General features: G+C 39.2%; 2 protein-coding genes across 10 annotated transcripts in view; one reads left to right on the plus strand and one right to left on the minus strand.

The window, feature by feature from the left end:
• Positions 1-7,939, plus strand: part of slc8a2b (solute carrier family 8 member 2b) — a 295,419-nt gene extending 287,480 nt beyond the window's left edge. Inside the window, exons 14-15 of the mRNA XM_049467028.1 lie at positions 3,131-3,409; positions 5,040-7,939. Of these exons, the coding sequence (XP_049322985.1) occupies positions 3,131-3,409; positions 5,040-5,416 (656 nt within the window). The 3' untranslated portion in view covers positions 5,417-7,939. The remainder of the gene's footprint in view (positions 1-3,130; positions 3,410-5,039) is intronic.
• Positions 1-27,431, minus strand: part of wdfy1 (WD repeat and FYVE domain containing 1) — a 1,176,431-nt gene that overhangs the window by 835,788 nt on the left and 313,212 nt on the right. The window lies entirely within an intron of this gene.

The following is a 27,431-nucleotide window of genomic DNA, read 5'->3' on the forward strand; positions in this document are numbered from 1 at the left end:
TATACTCCTATGGTAAATACATATTCCTTACAAATGTGGATGCATTAAAAATAGAAATGTTCAGGTTTTCCAATGGAATAAAATTAATTGAAAATACACATACACATTGTTAAAACAAAGAAATAATTGACCAAAACAATTTCCTTACTTGTTGTGCTATGTAAACGGTTTAGTAGACAGTCTCAATTTCCTCTTAAAATATCCTGCCCCTGATTTGGGAAACAATCCTCACGTTCTGGTCCTGATAAGACACATTTTAATGATTTAAAATTCAAGCTGCATTTTTTGTAACTATCATATTTATGTCAGCAATACCAGGATATGTCGATAGAATCCTGTTTAAGAAACACTAAACTAGTTCTAAGATAAGAGCTGGGAATACTGGTCTGCCACCAGGAGAAATATTACTGTATTTTTCGCACTATAAAGCGCACCGGATTATAAGGCACACTATCAACAAACATCTATTTTCTGGTCTATTTTCATACATAAAACACATCAGATTATAATGTGCATTTTATGGGAATAGTAACTAGTAGTAGGAACAGGGGTGTCACTATGTTTTCCTTCTAAATTCAGCTTAGCTTCTGTAAAGCTAAGCTAAATAAAAGTAAACAAAACTGTAATTCTCAAAAAAAAAAAAAACATTTGATGAGTCAGGTCAAGTCAAATGAGTGCTGGATGTAAATCTACACAGATTTCTCTCCTAAAACTGTTTATTTGGGTGAGTAAATTGCTTCAATTGTTTATTTTCAGTAAGCTTAGATTTCCAGATTTCCACTAAAGCTGGAGCATTAGCATTAGCGGCTAAGCCCTAAGTGTTTCTGGTAAGCCAGGGTGATATTAGCTAGCAGTTTTACAGAGTAAACACTCAGGCTACAGGCTAATAATACTCGCCTCTGAATGGCAAAAGAGCTAGCGCTTTATGTGGTTAGCAGCTAATGCTAAAACTGCTGAAGAACTAAACTGAAACTCCTGTATAAGGCTGTACTTCAGCGGAGTGGCTTTACTGCTCCTTACAACCTGGCTAGTAAAATTTATAAATAAGGGAAAATGAAAGGATTTTAAGTCAGCTTTATAGTGTGAAAAATACAGTAAATAGTAAATAGTTTAGGGTTGTCACGATACCAAAATTTTGACTTCGATACCGATACTAACTGTAGTATCACGATTCTCGATACCAAAACGATACTTGGAAGAAAAAAAACAATAAAAATATCTGAACATAAAATGTTTATTTTTGACTGAACTGGATTGAACACTGAACAATCGGTGCAAACGTTTTTATTCTAAAATGAAACATTTGAACAAAAAAAAAAAAATTTGAACAAGAACGTTCTGCCCGAGCCCGACCCGACCCGAACCATAAACTGTCATTATGAGCCCGAGCCCGACCCCCGCTCCGCCCCATAAACTGGCTGTTTTCGGGTTGTTTGAATGAGCGAAATATGATCAGAATTATGTTAAATAACACTGTAACATAGAAGCATAGAATTATTATTTAATTAAAATGATTTTTAAGAACAGCTAAACACAGTTCTGCGGGTCAAACGCGGAGGCGTTGATGAGACAGAGAGAGACACACAGAGAGAGACAAAGCGAGAGTGAGAGAGAGAGAGATTTGCGTGTTCTGATGTGAGCTCACAGGTAAAGGTTCTCTTTTATCTCCTCGTGCTCATATTCTAGTCCCACACATAAGTCTGCAGCTCCCTAAAGGCCTCGGCATACTTCCAGCAAAACGAATTTCGTGAGCATTGCACGTCAAGTCAAGCGCGCTTTCGCGAGCTTTCGATTTGGCATACTTTCTGCGGCTTCGCTTTGCCTGTCTCGCATGCTCCACAACTGCAGGTGGTGCTGTTACGTTAGTAACGCTTAGTTTCATGACTACCGGAAAACCATCGCGCTCTGTCTAAACAAGCTCCGTTATGGCAACGTGTGAAATACTCGAGGTGTATAAACATACCCTAGAAGATTTCTTCAAAATCGTCCATGTTTGTTTTCTTGGCACGCCTCTTTTTTAACGACCAATCACAGCCTTTGTCGCGTTGTGTCTTCGGCCGTGGAGTTCGCCCAGCTTCCATGTGCACGACACGGCGAACGAAGCCCCTGTGCGACGTCCGCGCCTGTTCGTTTTCTCCGCAATTATTCGCTACACATTGTTCGCTAGATCCACGCGAACGTCGTCTCCGCATGAAGTATGCCGAGGCCTTCAGTGTTTTCTGTCGTATTTTGCGGCTAGCGCGAGCACTTACAACTAACACCGCGAACCGCGAGGTGTCGCAGCGCTTGTGCCGAATCCGCTACTGACAGAATCGGCACAACACCCCCTGCTGTACAACTGCGGGAGTGAAAACAGCGCTTATAAATAAAGTAGTTTAGTTTCACTTTCAGTTTTCGTTATTTTATTTAAAGATAAAAATATAAATAAAAACAGATGCCTACATCTCAGACAATTTTCTGGAGCCCGAACCCGACCCGGCCCGAGGAATGTGGTGGGAAATCTCTGCCCCGGGTCAGGTCGGGTTCGGGCAGAGAATCTAAGCTCTACTCCTCTGCACTGGATAGACTTATAACACTGTTTACAAACTGGGTTTGTGGTGTTGGTCGGATTCCCTTCTTCATCAGCGATGTAAGCAAAATTTGCCCACACTTCACTCCTCGCGCCCGTTTTGTCCACAAGTCGCGGACGAGAGACATCTGTTATTTTAGCCGTCGCCATTCTACACTCGCTGCTGCTCTCTCTCGCTGCTGCTCTGCTGGCTTGCGCGTGCGTGTGTCGCTCTCAACCGAGTCAAATGAATCGATTCACACTAAGTTTATCTGAATCCTGCCACACCGACTGTTTTCTTATGAACTGAATCAAATCGCGCCTACTAATTTGACTCATTTGAAGCTAGTGACTGGGCTATATACAGTATCGAAAGCATCGAACGCTAAAGAACCGAATCGTTTGTGATGACGTAGTATCGAAAAAGAATCGAACCTTCGGTACACCGTGCAACTCTTAAATAGTTAAATTGATATACAGCATATCACAGTGATAGGATGTAAAATTGCAAATCAAAAGCTCTGGACAGTTATTCACCGACTCATATTCCTAAGACTGAGGTTAATAAGTGTTTATCTTTAGGTGACGGAGACGAAGACGAGGAGGAGGGACGTGAGGAGCGTCTGCCGTCCTGCTATGATTACGTCATGCACTTCCTGACCGTCTTCTGGAAGGTTCTGTTTGCGTGTGTTCCGCCCACCGAGTACTGGAACGGCTGGGCCTGCTTCATGGTGTCCATTTCAGTCATCGGGATCCTGACGGCCATCATCGGGGACCTGGCCTCTCACTTCGGCTGCACCATCGGCCTCAAGGACACGGTGACGGCCGTGGTGTTTGTAGCTCTGGGCACGTCCATACCAGGTTAGCACAATTTTAAAATATACTGCTGTTAAAGTTGATGAAGAGGCATAAAATCAATAATGTACATATGCACCAAAAGGCCATAACAGTTACACCACCTGCATGTCTCGTTGATTTGGTTTTAAAACTACTTAAAGTACAAAAGTAAGAGTAATATCACTACCTCCCTCCCTAAAACACATTTTTCTAAAAGCCATAATGACTATAATGTTATATTAAAATGTTAATGTTGATAAATGTGGGTTGCACTAGACTCCCTGTTTCAGCTGCACACATAGCTCTGAAAAAAATGAAAAGTTTCTCTGATTTTGCTCTTTATAGACAGATGTTTGAGTAAAATGAACATTGTTGTTTTATTTATAAACTACAGACAACATTTCTCCTGAATAAATAAAAATATTGTTATTTAGAGCAGTTAATGGCTGAAATGACAAAAAAGATGCAAAGAAAACAAGTTTATAAATCAATATTTGGTAGAATAACCCTGGTTTTTAATCACAGTTTTTTTTCATGCATCTTGGCATCATGTTCTCCTCCACCAGTCTTACACACTGCTTTTGGATAACTTTATGCCACTCCTAGTGCAAAAAGGGTTTGATGGCTTAATGGCTGCTATGTTCTTTCTGGAGTGTGGGGGGAGCGGGACGTGTGCAGGTGTGATGGATCACAGTAAAAACCAATAGGGAGTCATAATAGTATATGTTTAAACTTCTAATCCAATTACAATCAGATTCATCTCAGGGGTGTCCAAACTACGGCCCGCGGGCCATTTGCGGCCCGTTTCCTTTTTTGGAGCGGCCCGCGAGGTATTTTAGAAATAGAATGAAAGTTGGCCCGCTGTTAAGCAGGTTTTTATAATGTGAGATTCAAAGTTTGAACGCTAGGTGTCAGAAACGGACCAAAGAGTCTAAAAGCGGAGAGAGTGCGCATTTCTAGCGCAGAAAAACGGGCAAAAGAGTCTAAAAGCGGAGAGGGTGTGCATTTCTAGCGCAGAAAAACGCTTTTAGCCGACAGAGCTTTTAGCCAATGCTCCCAACAGGCTTACAATGCTAGATATAGGGGCATAAAAAAATCACAACTTTTACACCATCAAATTTATTTTTTTTATTGAATTAATTTAGAAATCTGTTCCTTCTATCCTACCTACATTGGTTAGTGCTTGTCAGTCAACTTATTGTAGCTTAAATTCAAGATGTCTGCACCCGAAAAACTACCCAAAGGTACTGTGTGTTTAAACAGTGTTAAACAATGCACTTCTAAAGTTCTTAGGGCCTCGTTTTAAATGTCAGGGCCCTCAGAATTCAACCAATGAAGTGCGGAGCTACTTTGAGTTTGTTAATGGAGTAAAAATAGCAATTTCTTTGCATGGCTAATGCTGTGCCCCTATCACTTGTATTGTGAGCCTGTTGGGAGCATCGGCTAAAAGCTCTGTAACTCAGAATGCTGAGGGTGAATGGAGGCGGGCTATTCAACAAAGGTTTTCACTCGTTATCATATTTCACTAAACACTAAGTTCATTTTACACCACATTTCTCCTTTAATTTGTAAAAAATGGGTATAATACCTAATAAATTATTAACATTATGGTTCTATCTCTCTCTCTTTCTCTAAACTCATCTCTCCATCTCAGACACATTTGCCAGTAAAGTAGCAGCCACCCAGGATCAGTACGCCGACGCATCCGTCGGAAACGTCACCGGCAGCAATGCCGTCAACGTGTTCCTGGGCATCGGGGTGGCGTGGTCGGTGGCAGCCATCTACTGGGCCGCAAAGGGAGAGCGCTTCCGGGTGGATCCGGGCTCTCTGGCCTTTTCCGTCACCCTCTTCACCATCTTTGCCTTCATCTGCATGGCAGTGCTGCTGTACCGGAGGAAGCCGTCCATCGGAGGCGAGCTGGGGGGTCCGCGAAGGTCACGCCTGCTCACCACCTTGCTGTTCCTGGGCCTGTGGCTGCTCTACATCCTGTTCTCCAGCCTGGAGGCCTACTGCCACATCAAGGGCTTCTAAAAGCTCCACACGAAGGAAAAAAATACACGTATAGAGCAGACCTGGAAACACCAGACAACAGGCTGCAGATATTTACCACACACTTTAGAACAGAACATAAACATCAGAAACAGCGACAGGAACATAGATACTATCTATTATAGGGGTGTTTAGAGAGAATATGCTTCAGTGAAGGAAACAAAAAGCTTCATTCACCTCAGGCTGACTGAAAAAAATTAACAATGTTTAACAAATTTACACAAATACATTCAGCGCAAAAAAGATAAACCTAACACACACTCAAACACAGACACAAACGCACAGACAAGAGCAGACTAACATTCATAAAGTATACACTGTGGATGTGAAAAAGTATAGAAATAAGGGGGAGTTTTAGGTTTAGATGGAGGTGTTGTGGAAGAAGAGATACGGGGCAAGTCAGAGAAAGAAGGGATAAAGAAAAAGAGAGAGAGAAAGAGAGAGAGAGGTTGTAGGGGATGGATGAATATTATAATAATAGGAGGCTGTAGAAGGAAACAGCAGGTAGGGAAAGGATGGAATGTACAGAAGAAACAGTATAGAGAAGAAAGGAGAGATTTATTTATGTTGCCGGTTTTATTAGGGATGTGCTCATCGGATACTCAGCATCTGTATCGGTTGGATAAAATATCGGTCAAATATGAGAAGAAAAAAAGTTTTAACAGCAAAAATATGTATTTTTTGGATTTATAATAGGGATTTCTGCAACCGTCAGAGGAAAGGAAAGCTGTGGTTGGTCACCAATCAGAAGATCATGGGTTTAAATTCCATTAAACTCGAGTCGCAAATGTGGCCGTGCTGGAAAAAATGGGGCGAAAATGGTGCAAAAAATGCTTGAAAGCACAAGGGAAATTTTCTAACTGCATGATGATGCATTCTGCCTCTTTCTACAGTTCAAATCTGTATTTGCAAACAGCGCCACCTGGTGGAGTGGAGTACATCGGCAAGCTTTTATACTTGCTGTAGGTGAGCAAGGGAGCTAAACGCATCTTCGCTTCTTATCAATAGCTCTAAAACTTGATGCAGAAAGTATATTCCAACCTTCAGTCACATGAGTAGGATGAGTAGTGAGTGGCAGCTAACTGGAAATGGAACTGGAACAAATGGAAATAGAGAAATGAAGACTTTAAAAAATGACATTGTCCTCAAGTAAGAACCAACAGTCCAGATTGCGACAAAAACTCTGATTCTACGAGAGAAACAAGAAACGAGAAGTCCTCCAGGTCCTGAAGTGAAAGAATGTAGACGCATCCAATCACAAACTGTGTACAAACATCTGGGAAAGGACCTGAAGATTTGATCTGTGAAAATTTACAATGTTTGTGTAAATAGATTGTTATGCTTCTAAAGCCCAGAGCACATCAACCTATCATCCTCAAATGAACGGCCCAGGCAGTGGGAACATGGCCTAATGTTGGCTTAATGTGGAATACACTAAATTAGTCTGTAGAAATATGGATTCTGTAGATGGTCGTTCTGTAGATAGTCCTGGACTTTCTATAACGCCAGATGCCAGAGTTCTGCTGTGTATATGTGTTTCACCGCAGGATGATGGGTTGTTGTGGACTCTGTTGTTATTATTAGTGTTCTGATTTTCTTGCATGCAGACCAGAGAAAAGGATAGATAGATATGGAGCAGAAGCTGAGTAGCGCACAGAGAGGATGGGAAGGAGGCCTGTGGACTAGTGTGGAAGAAGCTGGGGAAACTTTCAGTATCTTTGAGTATTTTCTTTATTTTTCTTTCTAAACAGATGCTTTAAGCTCTGTGCATTCTACTGTATATATTAGTTCCTAAATTATGTAATTAAATCTACGCATTTTATTTATTGCAAACAGAACCTACATTCTATTTTTGATCCTCCATATTGCTTGTTGCTTGTGGGGCGTTCCCTCAATCACAGCTATGTCCGTTCCTGTCCTCACTTTCAACTGGGAAGTGCTGGCCAGCTGAGGCTGTAAATGTGCTTTAGTGGTTTACTGAGTTAATGTTTCACTGCATTACACCACTGTTCCTCTAGAGTGCATTACAATCACACAATACATCACATCTCCCTCCAGTAGTTACAGATTACTCATGTAATGGCATTGAGGTATATGCCATTCTTTTTCACACAGCTTTATTTGCAGCAGAAAATATATATATATATTTTTTTTCTAATCAGACTTACAGTGAAGGGGGTTGCCATTCCCAGTGTAACTGAGCTATAAATACAGAAAAAAAAACAATTAAATTAAACGTAACAGTAATTGAAAAAAGTGAAAATCAGCTTAATTTAGAGTTATTGGAAATAATAAAAAATAGAATAGAATAGAATAATCAATAATCAGAACAAAACAATATTCATAAATGCTAATGCTTAATAATACAGCCTGCAATTTAGAGTAAACATTTTCTTCACTTACAGTGTAACTTCTCTGTATGGACCAGTATTCACAAAATTCTTACCAGTTCTTATTGATACTTAAACATAGGTACAGCATCAAAAAAAAAAAAAGAAAAGGAAAACCAGGAGCAAGAGCTCTCCAGAAAAAAAGAAAAGCTGAGCGTGGTCACCAAAAAGATCCATTTAAACAAGGACCTAACTCTGTAGTTTGAACAGTAATGCCTGGTTTATTCTTTACACCAGGGGTGTCCAAACTTTTTTTGTTGGGGGCCAGAAGGAGAAATTTATTTGAAGTCATGGGCCACAGACACACACACACTCTGTAATAAAACAAATAATGAAATATACCACTTTAATTAATACTTTTTTCCTGATTATTTCATTTATACACCATTTTTCTTGACTAACTGTCTTTATCTTTGACAGTGGACGTTTCGAAATATGCATGAAAGCACAAGGGAATTTGTATTTTTTTCCGAAATCTTTATTTGCAAACAGCGCCACCTAGTGGAGTGGAGTATATCGGCAAGTTCTTATACTGTAAGTGTCGTAGGTGAGCAAGGGAGCAAAATGCGCCTTCGTCCGTTATCATCAGCATTTAAACTTGATTTAGAAAGCATATTCCATCCTTCAGTCACATGAGCAGGATGAGCTACCAGTTAAGTAGGCTTCACTCCAGTCACACTTTATACATTTATTATGCTCAAATATTGTATGAATAAAACAATCAATATTTTAATAGAAACCCTTGTGGAAAAAGAAGTATACTTAACTATAATAATTTGTACTTAATTACTACTTATTTGTAATTAAAATGATATAAATGTGCACTAAATTCATATTGAGTATACCAGTCGTATGTTATTTTTGCCACTATTTAATATAATTAAGTATATTTATGTGAGCTGTCCGACTGAACATTAAAAATCGATTAAAAATGTGATTAAAATATAGATTTAACATCACATTCATTTTGAGGAGTGTATAAAAACTGGGGAAAACAAAAGAAGCAATATATCTAATTGCTACAAGTTTTTTTAAGTTCTTTTACCGACACTAAAGTAACTAAAGTAAATTTTTAGGTATAAATTTAACACATAAAGGTTTATTATCACAGTTTTAATTTGTCAACACAAAATTATTGTTTTGTAGCAAATTTGACTGAAGTAGAGTTTTATTGCAGAAATATCGACTCCTTTAGACTCATTTAGTAAAAGTATAGTTTTATCATAAAAAGCACAGTTTTATAAAATAATACTAAGCATATATTTTTACTAAGTACATCACCAGTATGAAATCAGCACAGCCTACCTTTTCAAAGTAGACTGAATTACAGATTAAGTAGGTAAAAATGTATAAAGTATAAGTAGAAAAAGTATACTTGAATTATTGCGCATATAGTTCAAGTACACTATTATTATGTGTATATATAGATTTTTAATGTTCAGTCGGACAGCTCACACAAATATAGTTGAATTATATTAAATAGTGGCGAAAATAACATACGACGAGTATACTCAATATGAATTTAGTGCAAATTTATATCATTTTAATTACAAATAAGTAGTTATTAAGTACAAATTATTGGTTCCAAAATAACAACTTAAGTATACTGCTTTTTCACAAGGGAAGCCCTGGTGTCTAGTAGTGCAGAAACTTATTTTTGATTTATTCCTACATTTAATACAGAGAATTTACACCATGTGTTATGAGGAATTCTACTCTAAAATGCTGCCTATATTAAAAAGTGTTACCAAATCTGGATCAGTTACGGGAATGGCACTTTTTGTCTGATATCTGATGAGTTGATGGTATCAGAACCAGACCCAGTACTATAGAATGAACCTGACTCCAGCTTTATGACAGAACTTTCACCACATAATCACAGAATCACATGTTGCTTTTAACTTGTTGTTACATTTGACATTTAAAAAATTCCATTTAAAAAGCTACAAATAAGAGCTGCATCTATGGTAAAATCAAAAGTGCATTCAGCAGTTTTTTATGTCTGATTTATTAGGATCTTATAACAGTTGTATATGTATCATGTGATCAGTTTGGAGTTGAGTGAAGCTCAGCACTGGTCCTGGGTGTTACTGCTCCATTTACTTACATGGGATTGGACGTTGAGTTAAAGTCAAGGAAGTACTGCAGCCAGCCACCAGAGGGTGAACCACATGTTATGGGTTTACATTTTTTACCACTGTCTCCCAGTCCACTCTTATACACAGTCCGTGGTTCAAACTGCAGCACACTCGTCGCTCAGGATCTGGGTTATTCCGAGTGTTTTATGTGTTTTATCTGTCTGATCTGTTGTTGTCGTGGCTTGTTGTAATGATGTGTGATCTGTGTTTCCTGTCTCAGAGCAGCCTCCTCCTCCCTGTCCTAGGCCGGGCTCTTTTCTAGGGAAGTCTGTAGTCTGTATGCAGGACTAGCCTTTACCTGCACGCAGGGCTAGCTTTTTAGCTGTGCAGTGTGCTAATCGTTTAGCTGTAGCGTAGTCGGTAGAGATGCATGAAGGAGTGAATTGTGACAGAGCTAAAATGGCATGCTTTAACTCTAAAAGAGACATGCATGGGTGGTCAAATCAACTTTACAGTGTTCATTTAGTTAAATGGACAGGGTGTACGCAGAGTTCCAACTCTCTGATGATGGATTAATCCAGATACTGGGCCTGGGCCAGTTCAGAAATTTATAAGGGGTGGCTACCACCTTAAAAAGAGGCACCAAACCTGGAGAATTAGCTGATTTAGTGGGAGAACGGTGTTTTATTTACAGCTCCTGTCTTCAGGAAGTGGCACTGAGGCCAAGGCATGGTTAGATCAGATGATTACTGTGAGTCGTTCCACACCTCAACTCCTCCAATTTATATTTATCGTCACTGTCCAATGAAAAACAAGTATCTCCAAAACAGCATATTTACAGGAGAGAGAAAAAAGACCTTCTAAACTTTCAATGGAAGTCAATGTAAAGAGAGTTTATTTTAGGTCATTTTGAAGTATTTCTATTGGTCCATACAGAAATTTTGGGACAATGTAAGGAAGAGCTTGTCTGTTCAAATTATGTAGTAAAAAATATCTACAAAAATAGAGATACTTGTTTTTCATTGGACAGCATGATAAGTTATGGACAGTACAGGCCAAAAGTTCTCTTTTTCAATGCATTTTCTTTATTTTCATGACTATTTACGTTGTAGATTCTCTAAACTAAAAAAAAAAAATATATATATATATATTCTAGTTTCTTCAAAACAGTAACCCTCTGCTCTGATTACTGCTTTGCACACTCTTGGCATCATTCTCTCAATGAGCTTCAAGAGGTGGCCACCTGAAATGAAAAGTTTTCCAACAGTCTTGAAGGAAGGAAGGAGTTCCCAGAGGTGTTTATTAGCACTTGTTGCTCCTTTGCCTTCTTCACTCTGTGCTCCAGCTCACCCCAAACCATCTGGATTGGGTTCAGGTCCGGTGACTGTGGAGGACAGCTCATTTTTTGTTAAGTACATAAAACTCCACATGTGTTCATTCATAGTTTTGATGCTTCAGTGAGAATCTATAATGTAAATAGTCATGAAAATAAAGAAAACGCATTGAAAAAGAGAAGGTACTGTATATAAATGTTGTAGCCTTTTGTAGCCTATTGTGCTACAAATAGGCAAGGGAATTGTTGGCTTCTTTTGTACTGTTGTATCTTTAAGGGCATTTTCAACACCTACAGTATGGTTTGCCATCAGCATCCAGAGTCCGAGAGAGTACTATTGGCTATGCTCTCTCTGGGTGAGTACAGTAGGTGTCGCTCTTTCCCCTCATCACTTCCCTATTGTGATTTTGGTCAGCGCAGACATCTATTTGATGATGCATCAGAGCTGGGGATGCGGCACTTTCCTCTGAGCATTGGTATTGTCTGCTTTAAGTCTGATTTTACATGTATTACTTCTAATATATAATATTGGGAGTATTGCATAGTTGAAGCCTTAGAATGTTGGCAGGTTAGTTGGCTTCAATTAAGTATGACACAAAATTGGTGGGAATTGTTTTAAGCTATGTTTTACAATTTTAAAAATGAAACTAAAATGTCAGGTTTTAGATTTGAGTTGTTTTAGAGCGACACAAACATTAACTGACAAGTTTTTAAAAAAGTGTGCTGCTGTTTTTAATGTATTGGAGTGTCACAGCTAGTAGAAGACAGGGGCTTTGAGAACGTGTTAGGACAAATTTACTGTAGAATTTTTGTCCTTTGCCACATAAAGCATGACACAGAGATGTGAATTTCTAAAACCTTTAAAAACTTATGGAGGACAGTAACGTTTACCACTTCTTGCACTGATAACTGTAGGAGTACGATATGATAGCACCAGTGATAGGAAAGTCAGTTTATAAATCTGCCTAATTCAAAACAACGATGATGTCACGATCGCTCCAATCCTGACATCCGATCTCTATAAACAGACTGTTACTGATTAGGCACGGATGTTTTTACAGGCTCATTTTATTTATTTATTATTTATCGATTTGTTTGTTTATTTATTTATTTGAAATCTTGTGTGACCAAATTGTTGCCTTACAGAGACTATGTTTATGCTTTATTTCTTTGTTTTATTGTGTAACAGATCACCACTGTGTTGTATGTGTTTGTGCTGTGTGTAGACTTGTGTTTACTATGAGCTCAACACAAAAATAATATAACTGAGACCTGTGCAATATATCACCCCTCTGACCCCCCCAAAAAAACACTCCCACACCATGCAGAGGTAAAATACCCTTGAATCTGGGGGCTAAATGTGTTTATCTGTTTTGGAATCAGATTTACTTTCAGATTTTGGTATCGATCAATACCACACGCAACTTTTGATTTCAATGAAAGGGCAGAGATGAACAGCTCATATCCAGAGCCATCTTAATATCTAAAAAAATAACAGCTTGCATTCAGACCCATAGAGATCAGCTCTAAAGAACTAATTGAATCAGAGCCATTCAGTTTAGTTCTAAAGTCTTATATGAACAGCTCACATCCAAAGCCATTTAATTCAGTTATAAAGTCAAAGATGAACAGCTCACATCCAGAGAGATTCAGATCAGTTATAAAATTGTAGATGAACAGCTCACAGATCTAAATGAACAGTTCACATTCTAAACTATTTAATTTAGTTCACAACAGGGGGCATTCAATTTGGTTCTAAAGTCCTAGATGAACAGCTCACATCCACCACCATTAAATATCGTTCTAAAGTCCTAAATGAACAGCTCACATCAAGAGCCATTTAATTCACTTCAAAAGTCCTAGATGAACAGCTCACGTCCAGAGCCAGTCAGATCAGTTCTAATTGTTTAGGTGAACAGCTCACATCCAAAGCCTCACAGTCCAACTCTAAAGATCTACATGAACAGTTCACATTCTGAGTCACTTGATACAGTTTATATTCAGAGCCATTTAGTTCAGTTCTAAAGTCTTAGATTAACAGCTCACATCCAAAGCCATTCAATTCAGTTTTAAAGTCCTAGATGAACAGCTCACATACAGAGAGAGATTCAGTTTAGCTCTAAAGACCTAGATGAACAGATCACATCCAAAGCCTCACAGTCTAACTCTAAAGATCTACATGAACAGTTCACATTCTAAACGTTTTAATATAGTTCACAACAGGGGCCATTCAATGTAATTTTAAAGTCCTAGATGAACAGCTCACATACAGAGAGAGATTCGGTTTAGCTCTAAAGACCTAGATGAACAGCTCACAGCCAAAGCCATTCAATTCACTTCGACAGTCCTAGATGAACAGCTCACTTCCAGAGCCGTTCAGATCAGTTTTGAAGTTCTAGATGGAAATCTTACATCCAAAGCCTCATAGTCTAACTCCAAAGTTCCAGATGAACAGTTCACATTGAGAGCCGTTCAATACAGTTTTAAAGTCCTAGATGAACAGCTCACGACCAAAGCCATTTAATTAATTTCAAAAGTACTAGATGAACAGCTTACATCCAGAGACATTCATATCAGTTCTAAAGTCCTAGATGAACAGCTCACGCCCAAAGCCTCAAAGTCTAACTCTAAAGTTCTAGATGAACAGTTCACATTCTGAGCCACTTGATTCAGTTCACATCCAGAGCAATTCAGTTTATTTCTAAAGTCTTAAATGAACAGCTCACATCCAGAGACATTCAGATCAGTTCTAAAGACCTAGATAAATAGTTTACATTCAGAGCCATTAGATTCAGTTCTACAGACCGTGATGAACAACTTGACTCAAACTTAAGTTTTACATCCCAACTTTAAAAGATATCAGTTTATATCTTTTAGACACTATATGACTGATAAGTGACTCAGGTTGTGAATTACAAGTTTTACCAGGAGACTCCAAAGTCTGTGAGTGAACTTTTCTGCTCAGAATGGATTTTATACCTAAAATGATGCCCACAGCGAATTAGACCCATAAATAAAAAAGTGTGTGTTTTGATGGATACCAATATCTGCTTGTGAAATGTCTTAAACAATCTAAACAGATAGAATGGATCGAATTACCTCCCCTTTAAAATATAGATATTTTAGAGTTTGTGCAATAGTTAGGAGAACCATAGAATGTCAATGAAATGATAACCTTTATATAATTTCAAAATATATTGAATAAAAAAGAGTTTATTATTTAGGCATGTAAACCATGCCACATCACCCTGTGTGTGAATGTTTATGTTACATTGTGTTGCACAATAGTTCTGTCTTGTTCTGTTTAACGACCTTCATATACAGTATGGTGATGACCTGATGCTTAGGTGCAGAGCAGTGTTTACCCATTCTCTGTATTGGTAATAAAACTGGACTATAACGTGTAGTCCTGAAGCCTAGTCTGTATTGTGGGGTTGTTTGGTGGAGCCTGTTTATTATATAAGTATTATATAATAATTATTACAGAGGAAATGAGCTTCTGTAATGTTCAGATTGGTCTTGGATGACCTGGCGAATCCCTTTTTCAGAGCGAGGTGCAGGAGCTCCCCCATCTCCACTCTGACTGAGTTTACAGTAGTTTTATTGATTTCTCCTTAATGTCAGATGTTTACTCTTTGTATGACGTGTGAACTTAGTCTAGCGGGATTTGTAAACTTTTGAATATCTTTGTAACGTCTTCTTTTGGTTTTAGATAAGGGAACTCAATCTTTGCAGAAGTAATGGTTTTGATAAATATTTCTGAGATATTTAGATACACTCAGTGTGACTTGGTTAAAGGAACAGTGTATGGACATTGAACTGAAAACTGAACTGATTTATTCAGTTTGTGTAACTCTTTGTATCACACATGCAGCATTAGTGTGCCTACAGCCCAGCTTCCTGCATTGTTGGCATTGTGTCCTGAATCTGTTTCCATGTTTATAGGCTTTTTTTCTAACAGATTGTATTGGAACATTACTTCAGTTTCATCTGAAACTTTAGTAATGCCAGCTTCACACTACATGACTTGTCTTGTAATTAAGAATAATTGAGTTGTGACACTGTGCACTGAAAAAAATGATGTGTAAAATTTACTTTTCGCAACTTTCTGCATTTAAATTTAAGTAACTTCAACTCGGTTTCAAGACTTAAATGTTACATAGAGTAAATAAGTGAACTGAACTTCAGTCAATCCTTTCTTTTAGTAAACTTTACTTAATATCTGCATACAGTATTACCTAATTACAATTAATTCATTTATACAATATTATTATATATTATTTTAGTTACAACACACATTGAAATATTTACATAATCTCAAAGATTTATTTTCAATTATTATCAACACATGGATGGCATGTAATTCTTTTCTATTTAGTATACTAGTATAAAAAGTGTATTACATTTCATTCATGTGTAGAGACAGTGTAATATGTGTGTTTTAACTAAAATATTAACATTTCAGGAATTATAATATATTATGTATCATAAATTATTTGAGTAATATTGTATAAATTAAGTAATTGCAATTAGGTAATATTGTATGCAGAAAATAAAGTTTACTAAAAGAAAGGATTAACTAAGGTTCAGTTCACTTATTTACTCTATGTAACATTTAAGTTTTAAAACTGAGTTGAAGTTACTTCAATTTATCTGAAATGAATTTTATTTAAAAAAAAAAGTAAATGCAGAAAGTTGTGAAACTTTTTTTTAAGTAAATTTTACGCATCATTTTTTTTTTTGTGTGGACCCAAATTTCTTTTATGTACTTTATGTGAATAGAGGACTTTTTTGGTTCTGACTCGAAAATAGAGGCTAAAATGTTATGTACTGTGAATCTGGCCTTAACTGTAGCTTTTATGGCAGGTTCACATTACACAATATTACAAGTGGTCCATGGATCCATGATCATTTTATTTTGATAACCAGGGATGTATTAGTGGATGAGGTTTGAACAATATGTGACGAAACATTCTACCAGGAGACTCCAGAATCAAGCATATGAAAGAAGAAGGTTTAACAAATACAAAATCTTTCCAGTTTTATCGGATTCAATTCAATTCAATATTTATAGTAGAAGTCTTGCAGACCCTGCCGTGTGGTGAAGGCTGTGGTGAAGCCAGACCCCAGGCAACTGAACAAGACCAACCTGGTGGCTGTGAGACGAAATAGAGGGGAAACTTGAATCGGCAGCTTCTGAAATCAGAAAGACAGGCGTGATAAGAGTTCTATTGAAGTCAGTCGGAAGCTCGTGATTGGTCAAGTTCAGGTGACATAGCAGTAGAGTCTCCTGGCAGAACCAAGCTGAGTTTACACGTCTTTCATCAGGAGGAACCCACTACAACACACAAGAGAACTGATGCATTTTCTTTTCTAAAAAGCTGATTTAAAAAAAAAGTAAATATGGGTGGTGTAACTACACCCTCAACTTCCAGCTTTCAGACAACATCTTTCAGCAGTTCCAATCAGCACCATTCGGGAACGTTGATTTGCCTCTAATACGAGTCACAACTTGAAAAGGGGTGCTGAAATCATGCAGTGTGAACCTGGCATAAACACTTTCACACGTTCACTGGGCCAAACCAGTGAAAATGATCACATTTATTAAGAACACATGAATCTGATACAAAGTTATATTAGATCCACATCCCAGCATAGCTGTCTTTACTGTGTTTAAATGTTCTGCATTCAGTGTAATGTTCCAGTTCCACTTCTACGTCCAGCATCTGCTACTGAAGCGTGAGCTTGCTCTGTAACGTTTTTGATCCGTGTGCCTCAGATGTGCGAAACGCATGAAGTCCTGTTTGTGCGCATGATCTGTTCTATGTTCAGCTTTACATTTCAGCTGCATTTTCCTTTTTTTCAGTTTCTGTAACTGATAACGGTCTTGTTCTTCATCTTGTTCAGCCAGTTTGAAAAAAAAGAAAAGAAAACTGATGAAACAGTGAAATCCAGTTCTTCATGTTTCTGTTGAACTACCACTGAAAATACACTGAAAGCTGTGAAAATGTTCTTTTTGGTTTCATCTACTGTCTTGATGTTTTCTGTGGTTGTCTGTATGTTAAAATCTGATGTGTCTTTGTCTCTGTCCACCCCTTCAGTCCCTAGGTCTTGCAATCTGTGCATTTTTGAGAACTTTTTATCTGCCTGAACTGTAAAAAATATACAAGGCAGGCCAACTTAAAATTATACTGATTACAGATTTTATTTTTTTGAGTTAACTCAGCTTAAAGCCTATTTATTAAACAACATTAGATTTATATGGGGTAGTGTATAAATCGAGTAGCCACTCTCATCTCAGTAGTTTATGATGCTGAGATTTCGCATCCCATGCAAATCGGCCATAACGTTTTTATATAGTTTTATGAACACTAGGAGCACTAACCACTTGCTAGGATTTAAAATTCATAATCTGCTTATTCTCAATGAGAAGCAGTTAGACAGTAGGGCCACCCTTAATCTGAGAAATACTGAGAAACATTACAAAAAAACACAGTTATGAGTAAGCGTACCGATCTGATCTTTTTTTAGATGAATAATGTACACAGTTTCACAACTTAAGAGTGGAGCAACTGTCTAACTGCCTGCTTAATTTAACATAACAGTAAAATTAAATCCACAATTGGGAGATTTCTGCAGGTTTTTCCACATGATGGGTGAGTTTTAAGCTCTAGCTGGGAATAAAATGTAAGCAAACTTATTGAGAAGGTCTTAAAGGGACCAACAGTCTTTCATCGACTAAATTTTAATTTGTGTCATTTAATATCAAAATGTGTAATTAATCAAACTGAGATACAGAATTTAAAATGTGAGTTTGGAGAACCAAACCTTTAGTTGAGTTAAGTTGAGTTAAGTCAAAAACACACTGTAATCTATTGCTTTCTGGTTGAAGTCTGCCTGACATTACATTTTTTACAGTGTGACATTTTCAGGAGAATACAAACTCTTCGGGAAAATATGTGGTAGGCCATAAATATTAATATATAACCAAAACTGTAATAAATAAATGAGAAGTACTATTTGTTTTTCTAATGAAAGAGTAAAAAAACAGAGAAAAAAGATAATAATGAATGAAAGATGATCTTTGTTTTAAAGAACTTGGCATGATGTGTACTGTGTCCTGAGGGAAAAAAACAAACCAGTAATAATAATAAAATAATAATGATGATGATGATGATAATAATAATGTAAGATCTTGAGATGACCTTTATGAATATAATTAATTTATTTTGAACGTCTGCTGTCTCTGTGTGATTTATTCATTAAAACTGCTGATATTATGGAGTCCTTGGTCACCTTAGGGACAAGTATATCACCTGGTCGCGTCATAGTTTAAAAAAGCCTGATGCACAAATAAAGAATCAAGGTGTGTTCTGTACACGGCATGAGCCACCTGGGTGTGACAGGAATGATGTCCACTGATAACAGTTTAATGAGTGTTTATTCAGAGTGAGGAAACCGGAGCTGACGATGTTAATGTTCTTTATTTAGGATTTACAGTCCCAATTAAGCTAATTACTAACCTGCACCATTACCTCTGCCTGTCCTCAGCTTTCACCTTCAGAACTAAAGCCAATTTCACCTTCAGTCTTCATTTTATATACAGTATATTGGAAAAATGAGTGTGTGACTGATTAGTTCACTTAAAATAATTGGAAATTAGTTGTAATCCTTTTAACCATGAGTTACATTTACAAAAGCATGGTGGAAAAGATATGGCTAAATTACAGGGGTTGGACAATGAAACTGAAACACCTGTTTTTAGACCACAATAATTTATTGTCCCGACGGACAATAAATCATCAGCCGTGGTTTTATGTTTTTTGGATATCCCTTTCAGACAGCTTCCTCTTACAGCGTCCACAGTTAATCCTGTTGGATGTGGTTGGTCCTTCAAAGAAAAATACACACATCATTAATATGCCTCACTTATACACCACCTTTGCTTCACCTTTAATCTTGAAAACAATAGCCAGAACGACACAGGAAAGATTTAGGCTAATTACAAATAATGCTAATGATAGTTTGTACTTTACACACAGTGTATCCTATGGAATGATGAAGCACCTGGAGCTGAAGTGATGGTAAATGAAATTCTGCTTAGGGCCCCATAAAGGCTTGGGCTGGCCCTGGTCTAACTGACATATGTAATATCTATACTTGTAACATTAGGATGTTCATAGCATTTGGCTCACATTTGGCAGCTTTAATTATCTACTCTTTTAATGATCTTATTTTATGAATACATAGGTTATAGATTAAGCCTGTCTGAATCTGTATTCTAATGGAAGGACATGTCAAGAGCACAGAGGCTGAAGACCTAGGCTGGTCTGCAGTTGAGTAAACATATACAATTTTAAATTATTCAACTTAACTGAGTCAAAGCTAGATGATAAATCAGTTAAGTTTATTCAACTTAACTGAATTTTGTTGATCCAACAACAGTTCAACAGTTTTCTCAAGTATTGTGGGCTTAAAGATTTATATATATATATATATATATATATATATATATATTCCAAATATTTAGTATATTTTTATTGAATTGCCAGTACTGACAACATAGTACTGGGGCAGCATAAGAGTGAATTCTGCAGCTCCCAGCCAACACACTGTGAGCACTCAGAACACAGAATATAAGCAACTTGCTCTTACAACCTATAACACAGAGGCCTGGCAATCAACACATACATTACACTACTGCATGACTAGGATAAGGTAGCTTTGGGCAACAGACAACACAAAGATGGTAAGTAAGGGAGAGGCCACACCCAATATGCAAATATACGGTGCCAGGAGAACTATGGGAAAGCTGAATGAACCAACACTGTAGAAAGAGCATTAACACATGCAGTGAACTAAAAGTTGGTTCAAATCACATTTTTTTTAATTGGTTCAACCATAGACTGTGTATAGCTGAACAGAGCATCGTCTCTCTAAAGTGAGGCCACCACAGGTCGGGCGCCACCTGCTGTTCGGTTGCAGAAAGCTGTGTAACCCCACCCATCCCCATAGGTTTCAATGGCAAAACAGACAAGTTTCAATCACGTTTATTTCTAATATACTGTAATTCTACCTCCATTATTTAAATGTATCAGCTAGTGTAACCTCTGCTTATATTGTCAAATGTTATATCCCCACAGAATTCGTTTTTTAAAACGTTATTCAGCTCTATTCAAAAAGGTGTGGTTATTGTAAAAGAGGCAGGTTTATTCAAATAGTAGGCTGTCTCTTCACAGTCTTTCTCCCTCCTCTGGTCTCTACTGCGCAGACTCAGGTTTCAGGTGCGCCAACATGGGGGAAGATTTTGGCTTCATTTTTATTGAATAAATGGGAACGGTGACACGGCGTCCATCTTTTTAACAGGCCCTGGGTTCAACAAACATTTATGAGTTTTTAGCTTGAAGTTCTCTGAGTTGTACTGGCCGGTAGTTCACACTACTTGATAATATTGGTTCTCCTGACTAAAACACAATCACTTCTTAAGGTATGAAAGTTTGACTTCTGCTTCCTGTCGCAGCAGGAAGTCCATGGAGTGTGTTTTGGTGACAGCCACAGAAAATGCAGAAATTCACATCCTGAACCTTCTGTTGTGTTTTTTAAAGAATGAATAAAGTTTTACAGATAAAACGCTACAACATATCACACTTGTACAAATATTTTATACACACACAAATATTTTATTCACTGCACTTCCTGTGTTCTGTATCTTGTTAATGTAAATCAGTGTGCAGCCTCACCACAGTGTGATTTAATAGAAGTGAATTTCTGTACAAAAATGTACAAAAAAAGCCTCATGACATTATACACTGTACTAATGTATAGAAAGTCTATGTTAATAGAGACAGTACTGAACTAGAGAGGAAGTTGACAGTTGAAACTCGTCAGTGCGTTGTATAATGCAGTGCACCTTATATATGAATTCTACCAGTCATGTATTAAGGAGCAGTAAAGCCACTACACTGAAGTACAGGTTTATACAGGAGTTTCAGTTTAGTTTATCCAGTGCAGAGGTGAGTAATATTAGACTGTAGCCTGCTGCCAACCGTGGCTAGCAATGCTTGAGCAGTATTAGCATTAGCTGCAAAACACACTAGATGCTATCTCTTTTGCAGTTCAGAGATGAGTATTATCGGCCTGTAGCCTGCTGCTAATCCCGGCTAGCACTGCTGGAGCAGCATTAGCATTAGCCACTATGCGCGCTAAACACTAGCTCTTTCAACGAACCACTAGCTAATATCGCCGTGGCTTACTGGAACACTCAGGGATTCTTAGCATAGCGCTGTTGGGCGGCATTAGCCAGTAACGGTAATGCTGCTGCACCAAGCCTTAGTGGCAATCTGGAAATCTAAGCATACTGTAATTGAACGTAATCACTCTCTAAACTAGTTCTCTAGTTCTGTTTGTGAAAAGAAAGCTGCGATTTAACCCGACCATCAAATGTACTCTTTATATTTGAACTTAACAGCTGTTCAGATGCTGTTTAACTTGATTTATTACTCAGATAATTACTACAGTTATGAACTAATGCAGCTCTGCTTCTGTTTACCGACACGACTGTGTGGAGCTTCACACAAAACAAATGTGAGTTTGAGCTGCCATCCCAATAAAAACAATGTGTTTGAAACTGCGCTCAGTGTTACAGCAGCTTCACACTTCACAAATAATTCAGCTACTCCAGACAGCTCTGACCAGTTAACGGAGACAAGTCAAGTCAAGAGGCTTTTATTGTCATTACATCCGAGTACAGGTACACAGTGTAATGAAATTACGTTCCTCCAGAACCATGGTGCAACATGAAACAACAAGCAATAGACAACATAAAGTGCAGGAGTGACGACAGTGCAACATAAAATTTAAAATTATAACACTAAATAACAATAAATACAATAAATACAAAAGACGAGACAATTTAAAGACAGGAGTACCGATACGGTATAATAGAGTGTTTAGTGAGGATAAGGTGCAGAGATGTGTAACATACTGTAACATATAGAACATATATAATCACAGCAGTTACTGAGGTAGAGAGTTCATAGTTTTTAAGTGTGCAGCAAATATTGCTGATAGGAATAAAGACATGTCAGTCTCTAGTGCTGAGTGTGTGTGGGTGAAGTTCAGTCTTTGTGTGTGTAAAGGGGGGGTGGGGTGTTCAGTTCATATTTGTGACAGTGTGTTGGGTGTGTGGTGGGTGGGGTTCAGTTCTGTCTCTGTGCGTTGAGGAGTCTGACTGCCTGGTGGATGAAGCTGTTGCAGAGTCTGGTAGTGGAGGCTCGGGTGCTCCTGTATCTTCTGCCGGACGGCATCAGAGCGAAGAGTCCGTGTGAGGGATGGGTGGGGTCATTCACAATGCTGGTTGCTTTGCGGATGCAGCGTGTGGTGTAGATCTCGGTGATGGAGGGTAGAGGGACTCCGATGATCTTCTCAGCTGTCCGCACTATCCACTGTAGGGTCTTGCAATCTGAGGTGTTGCAGTTCCCAAACCAGACGGTAATGCAGGTGCTCAGGATGCTTTCTACAGTCCCTCTGTAGAACATGGTGAGGATGGGAGGTGGGAGATGTGCTTTCCTCAGTCTCCGCAGGAAGTAGAGGTGCAGCTGGGCTTTCTTGGTTATGGAGCTGGTGTTGAGGGACCAGGTGAGGTTCTCTGCAATGTGAACACCGAGGAACTTGGTGTTTTCCACAATTTCCACAGCAGAGCCGTTGATGTTCAGCGGGTGGTGGACACCTGGAGCTCTCCTGAAGTCAACAACCATCTCCTTGGTTTTATCCACGTTTAGAGATAGGTTGTTGGTTCTGCACCAGTCCGTCAGCCACTGCACCTCCTCTCTGTATGCTGACTCGTCGTTCTTGCTGATGAGGCCAACTACAGTTGTGTCATCAGCGAACTTGATGATGTGGTTTGAGCTGTACTTTGCAGTACAGTCATGAGTCAGCAGAGTGAACAGCAGTGGGCTAAGCACACAGCCCTGGGGGGCACCGGTGCTCAGTATGGTGGTGCCGGAGGTGTTGTTTCCATTCCTGACTGACTGTGGTCTCTCAGTCAGGAAGTCTAAAACCCAGTTACAGAGGGAGGAGTTCAGGCCCAGCAAGCTCAGTTTTCCGATCAGATGCTGAGGGATGATGGTGTTGAATGCTGAACTGAAGTCAATGAACAGCATTCGAACATAGCAGTCTTTGTTGTCAAGGTGGGTGAGAGCCAGGTGGAGCGCAGTAGAGATGGCATCGTCTGTTGATCTGTTTGGACGATACGCAAACTGCAGAGGGTCCAGTGAGAAGGGGAGCTGGTTTTTGATGTGCCTCATGACCAGCTTCTCAAAGCACTTCATGATGATCGGAGTAAGTGCAATGGGACGGTTGTCATTAAGGCAGGACACTTGAGACTTCTTTGGCACAGGGACGATTGTGGTCGTCTTGAAGCACGTCGGCATGATTGCAGTACTCAGAGAGATGTTGAAAATGTCCGTGAGAACATCCGTGGGTTGTTCTGCACATCCTCTGAGCACTCTGCCAGGTATGCTGTCTGGTCCTGGGGCTTTCCGTGGGTTGACTCTGAGTAGAGTTTTCCACACATCAGCTGAGGACAGGCACAGTACCTGATCGTTTGGAGGAGGTGTGGTCTCCCTTGCTGTCGTGTAGTTCTGTGCTTCGAACCTTGCGTAGAAGGAGTTCAGTGCATCTGGAAGGGAGGCATCACTGTTACAAGCAGGTGGAGGTATCTTGTAGTTGGTGAGTGTCTGGATGCCCTGCCACATGTGCCGAGTGTCAGTAGTGTCCTGGAAGTGGGCGTGGATTTTCTTTGCATACGTGCGCTTTGCCTCTCTGATCCCCTGGGAGAGCTTGGCTCTAGCTGTTCTGAGGTCAGCCTTGTCCCCTGACTTAAAGGCTTTGTCTCGGGTTCTCAGCAGCACACGCACCTCTGCAGTCATCCATGGCTTCTGGTTGGGGCGGGTTGTGATGGTTTTGGAGACAGTAACATCCTCAATGCACTTGCTGATGTAGCCAGTGTACTCCTCCAGATTGATGGAGTCATCAGAGGTAGCAGCTTCTCTGAACATGTCCCAGTCAGTGTGCTCAAAACAGTCCTGAAGAGCAGAGATGGCTCCTGGAGGCCAGGTTGTTACTTGCTTCTTCTTTGATTTGGCACGTCTGATGAGCTGTCTGTATGCTGGGATGAGCATGACAGAGATATGGTCCGAGTAGCCGTAGTGGGGGCGGGGCTCTGCTCTGTACACACCGGGAATGTTAGTGTACACACAATCGAGCAGGTTAGCTCCACGCGTTGGAAAATCCACATGCTGGTGAAAGCTGGGCAGCAAAGCCTTCAGGTTACTGTGATTGAAATCACCAGCAACAATAAACAGTCTGTCGGGGTGTGAGTTCTGGAGTTTGCAGATAGCTGTGTACAGTTCTTGGTTACAGTTGGTGTACAGTTCTTGACAATGTGGTTACAGGGTTTGTTGTGACAAATTTTGTTGCACTTGCGGTTCTCGTTGTGTCAAACGAGTTTCGTCTCCTCACGATTAATAAAATAGCTATTAGAATTCAATTAAATGTGGCACTGATGAAGGGACACAGTTTACAGACGTGTTTCCATATGGACTTCCACACTTTGTGGTTGTGAACTGTACTTTCAAATTGTTGCCAAAATTTGTGTCTCTTTTTTTGCCCCAGTGTCTTTTATAGAGTGCTTAGACGCCCCAACCCAAGTACACACAAAATGCACACACTTGGTCTTAATTAAGAGTCAATAAAGCAAATCCACATATAATGAGTATATGGCTGAATGTAATTAAAGATGTGAAAATTCTTCTTTACTTTGTTTTATTTATATATTGTGCTAAATGGATGGTGGTTAGGTGAGAAGGGATAGTTATGGGTAAGATGAGCTGGATGTAGTGGGTTAGATGTAGGTGGGGTGGGTTAAATGTGCATGGGGTGGGATGGATGTGGGTGGGGTGGGATGGATGTGGGTGGGGTGGGATGGATGTGGGATATAAATATATGGATATGGATATAAAGCCATTTCAAAAGTTTTGCGACTCCAGCGAAAAAGTGAGAGCCATTATCTGCAAATGACGAAAACGTGGAACAGTGGTGAAGCTTCCCAGGAGTGGCCGGCCGACCCAAATAACCCCAAGAGTGCAGTCCATGACTTCACCTTAAGAAAAAGACAGAACAATTATGATTGAGACACTGAAGCATGAGCCTAAAAAGGCGGTTTATGCTGGAAAACCCACCAATGTGGCAGAATTACAACAATTCTGTAAAGCGGGCCAATGTTTCTCCACAGCGCTGTGAAAGATTCATTGCCAGCTTGTCTTTTCAGTGCTGGAGGTTTACTGGGTTCACATGAACCAACAAGCCAATCCGGTTTTACCCCTGACTGAGGGAGCCTGCCCTTTCACCTTCTTCTTACTCATCCCTGTAGAGTCTATTAGTACAGCTGCTGTCTCTCCCTTCCTTCTCCTTCCCTCTTTCTTACCCCACTTTTCCCTCTCTCTCTATCTCTTTAGCATTTTCCTTCCTCCTCTCCTTTTCTTTTTCCGTTCTTTCCCTCTGACTCTCTCGCCTTCTACTTCTCTCTCTCTACCCACCCCCCCTCTCCTTCTCTCTCTCCCTCTCTCTCTCTGTCAGTAAAGTAAAGGTGAGGCAGTAATGAAGCAGATCTGAGGTTTACTCAGAGGGGGTGAGGATTTGATGGTATGAGGAAACGTGAGGGAGTGCTGCATTCGTTTACAGACATAATCATCTCTCAGTGTGTCAGAAGTGAAATAAGCTGCCTGTGACATCACCAGCCTTACCTATAGACAGATCCAGCTCAACACCAGCTTCTGCTGCCCACTGGTTTCAGATTATCTAATCTGGTGTTTGATGGTGAAAGTGGTTGAAATATCGTTAATCCCTGTTCTGGTTGATTTGGTCATTTTTTTTGACAATGCTCATAATGCTGCTCTTACTGGTCAAACAGTTTGCTCTTGTTGGTTGTGGTGGTAAAGCAGCTTCGTCTCAGCTAACTAGTATTGGTTACTAGAACCTTTTTTAGAACCTTCTTAGAATGTTTAATCTGTCAAGTTGTCTAGATGTTTCCGGCAATTTTTATTGAATGTTTTTTTAACTGCATTACCTGAATTAATGTTTTAATTTTTAAATGGAAATGTTACTTTTATTGTTTCCATAATGTTAGTATTTGTCTTGCTGGGAATGGATATACACACTGCACTGAATATCAGAACTGATTTGTTTTCTGGATCTGCACCAAAACTAGTCTAGATTGAAAACTAGTCTATATTTGCATATTATATCTGAGCCAGCTCAGGATCCGTACCAGAGCCAGTGCTAAATCTGGCCCTAATCTGGTGCAGTCTGGGCCAGGAGGAATATGTAAATTTAGGCAAGTCAGTCTTACAAATAGGATGCATATGCGTATCAACCTCACTAAAGACAAAAAACACTGCCAAACAAAAAGAACATTAACATTTGTCTCAATTTTGCCAAAAAAACATCTTGATGATCCCCAAGAATTTGGGGAAAATACTGACGAGAAAATGTTAAACTTTTTGGAAGGTGTGTGTGACATTACATCTGGCATAAAAGTAACACCGCATTTCAGAAAAAGAAAACCATCATACCTACAGTAAAACATGGTGATAGTAGTGTGATGGTGATGGTAGTGTGATGGTTTTGGGCTGTTTTGCTGTTTCAGGACCTGAAAGACTTGATACATGGAACCATGAAGTCCACTGTCTACCAAAAAGTCCTGAAGGAGAATATCCGGCTATCTGTTCATGACCTCGAGCAGATACTTTAGCTGGGTTTGGCACACATTGGCAGTTCAGGTGCGACTGGAGAATTCTGTGCCAGTAAAGGTAATTTGGGCCAAACTTGCTTGCATGTCAGAAAAATGTTATTTCACATGTATCACATGTTTTCAGAACGTTCCTAAAACATTATTTCTGTAATATTACAGGCTAACCTTCCTTGTAGCTTTCCAAATATTAATAAACATTAGCTGGGCTCTTGCTGGTCATGCTGGTTGTCTAGGTTGGTCAGGGTGATCATGCTTGTAAACCAGCTAAACCATCAAACTCAAACCAAAACACACTATATACTGTATATAAAAATTAAGACAAGGTCAACCATTGTAACCATCTTACAAACTCTCTATTTCACACACTCCTTTGTGTGTGTTTGTG

The sequence above is a fragment of the Astyanax mexicanus genome, chromosome 18, assembly GCF_023375975.1.
Source record: "Astyanax mexicanus isolate ESR-SI-001 chromosome 18, AstMex3_surface, whole genome shotgun sequence".
NCBI lineage: Eukaryota > Metazoa > Chordata > Actinopteri > Characiformes > Acestrorhamphidae > Astyanax > Astyanax mexicanus.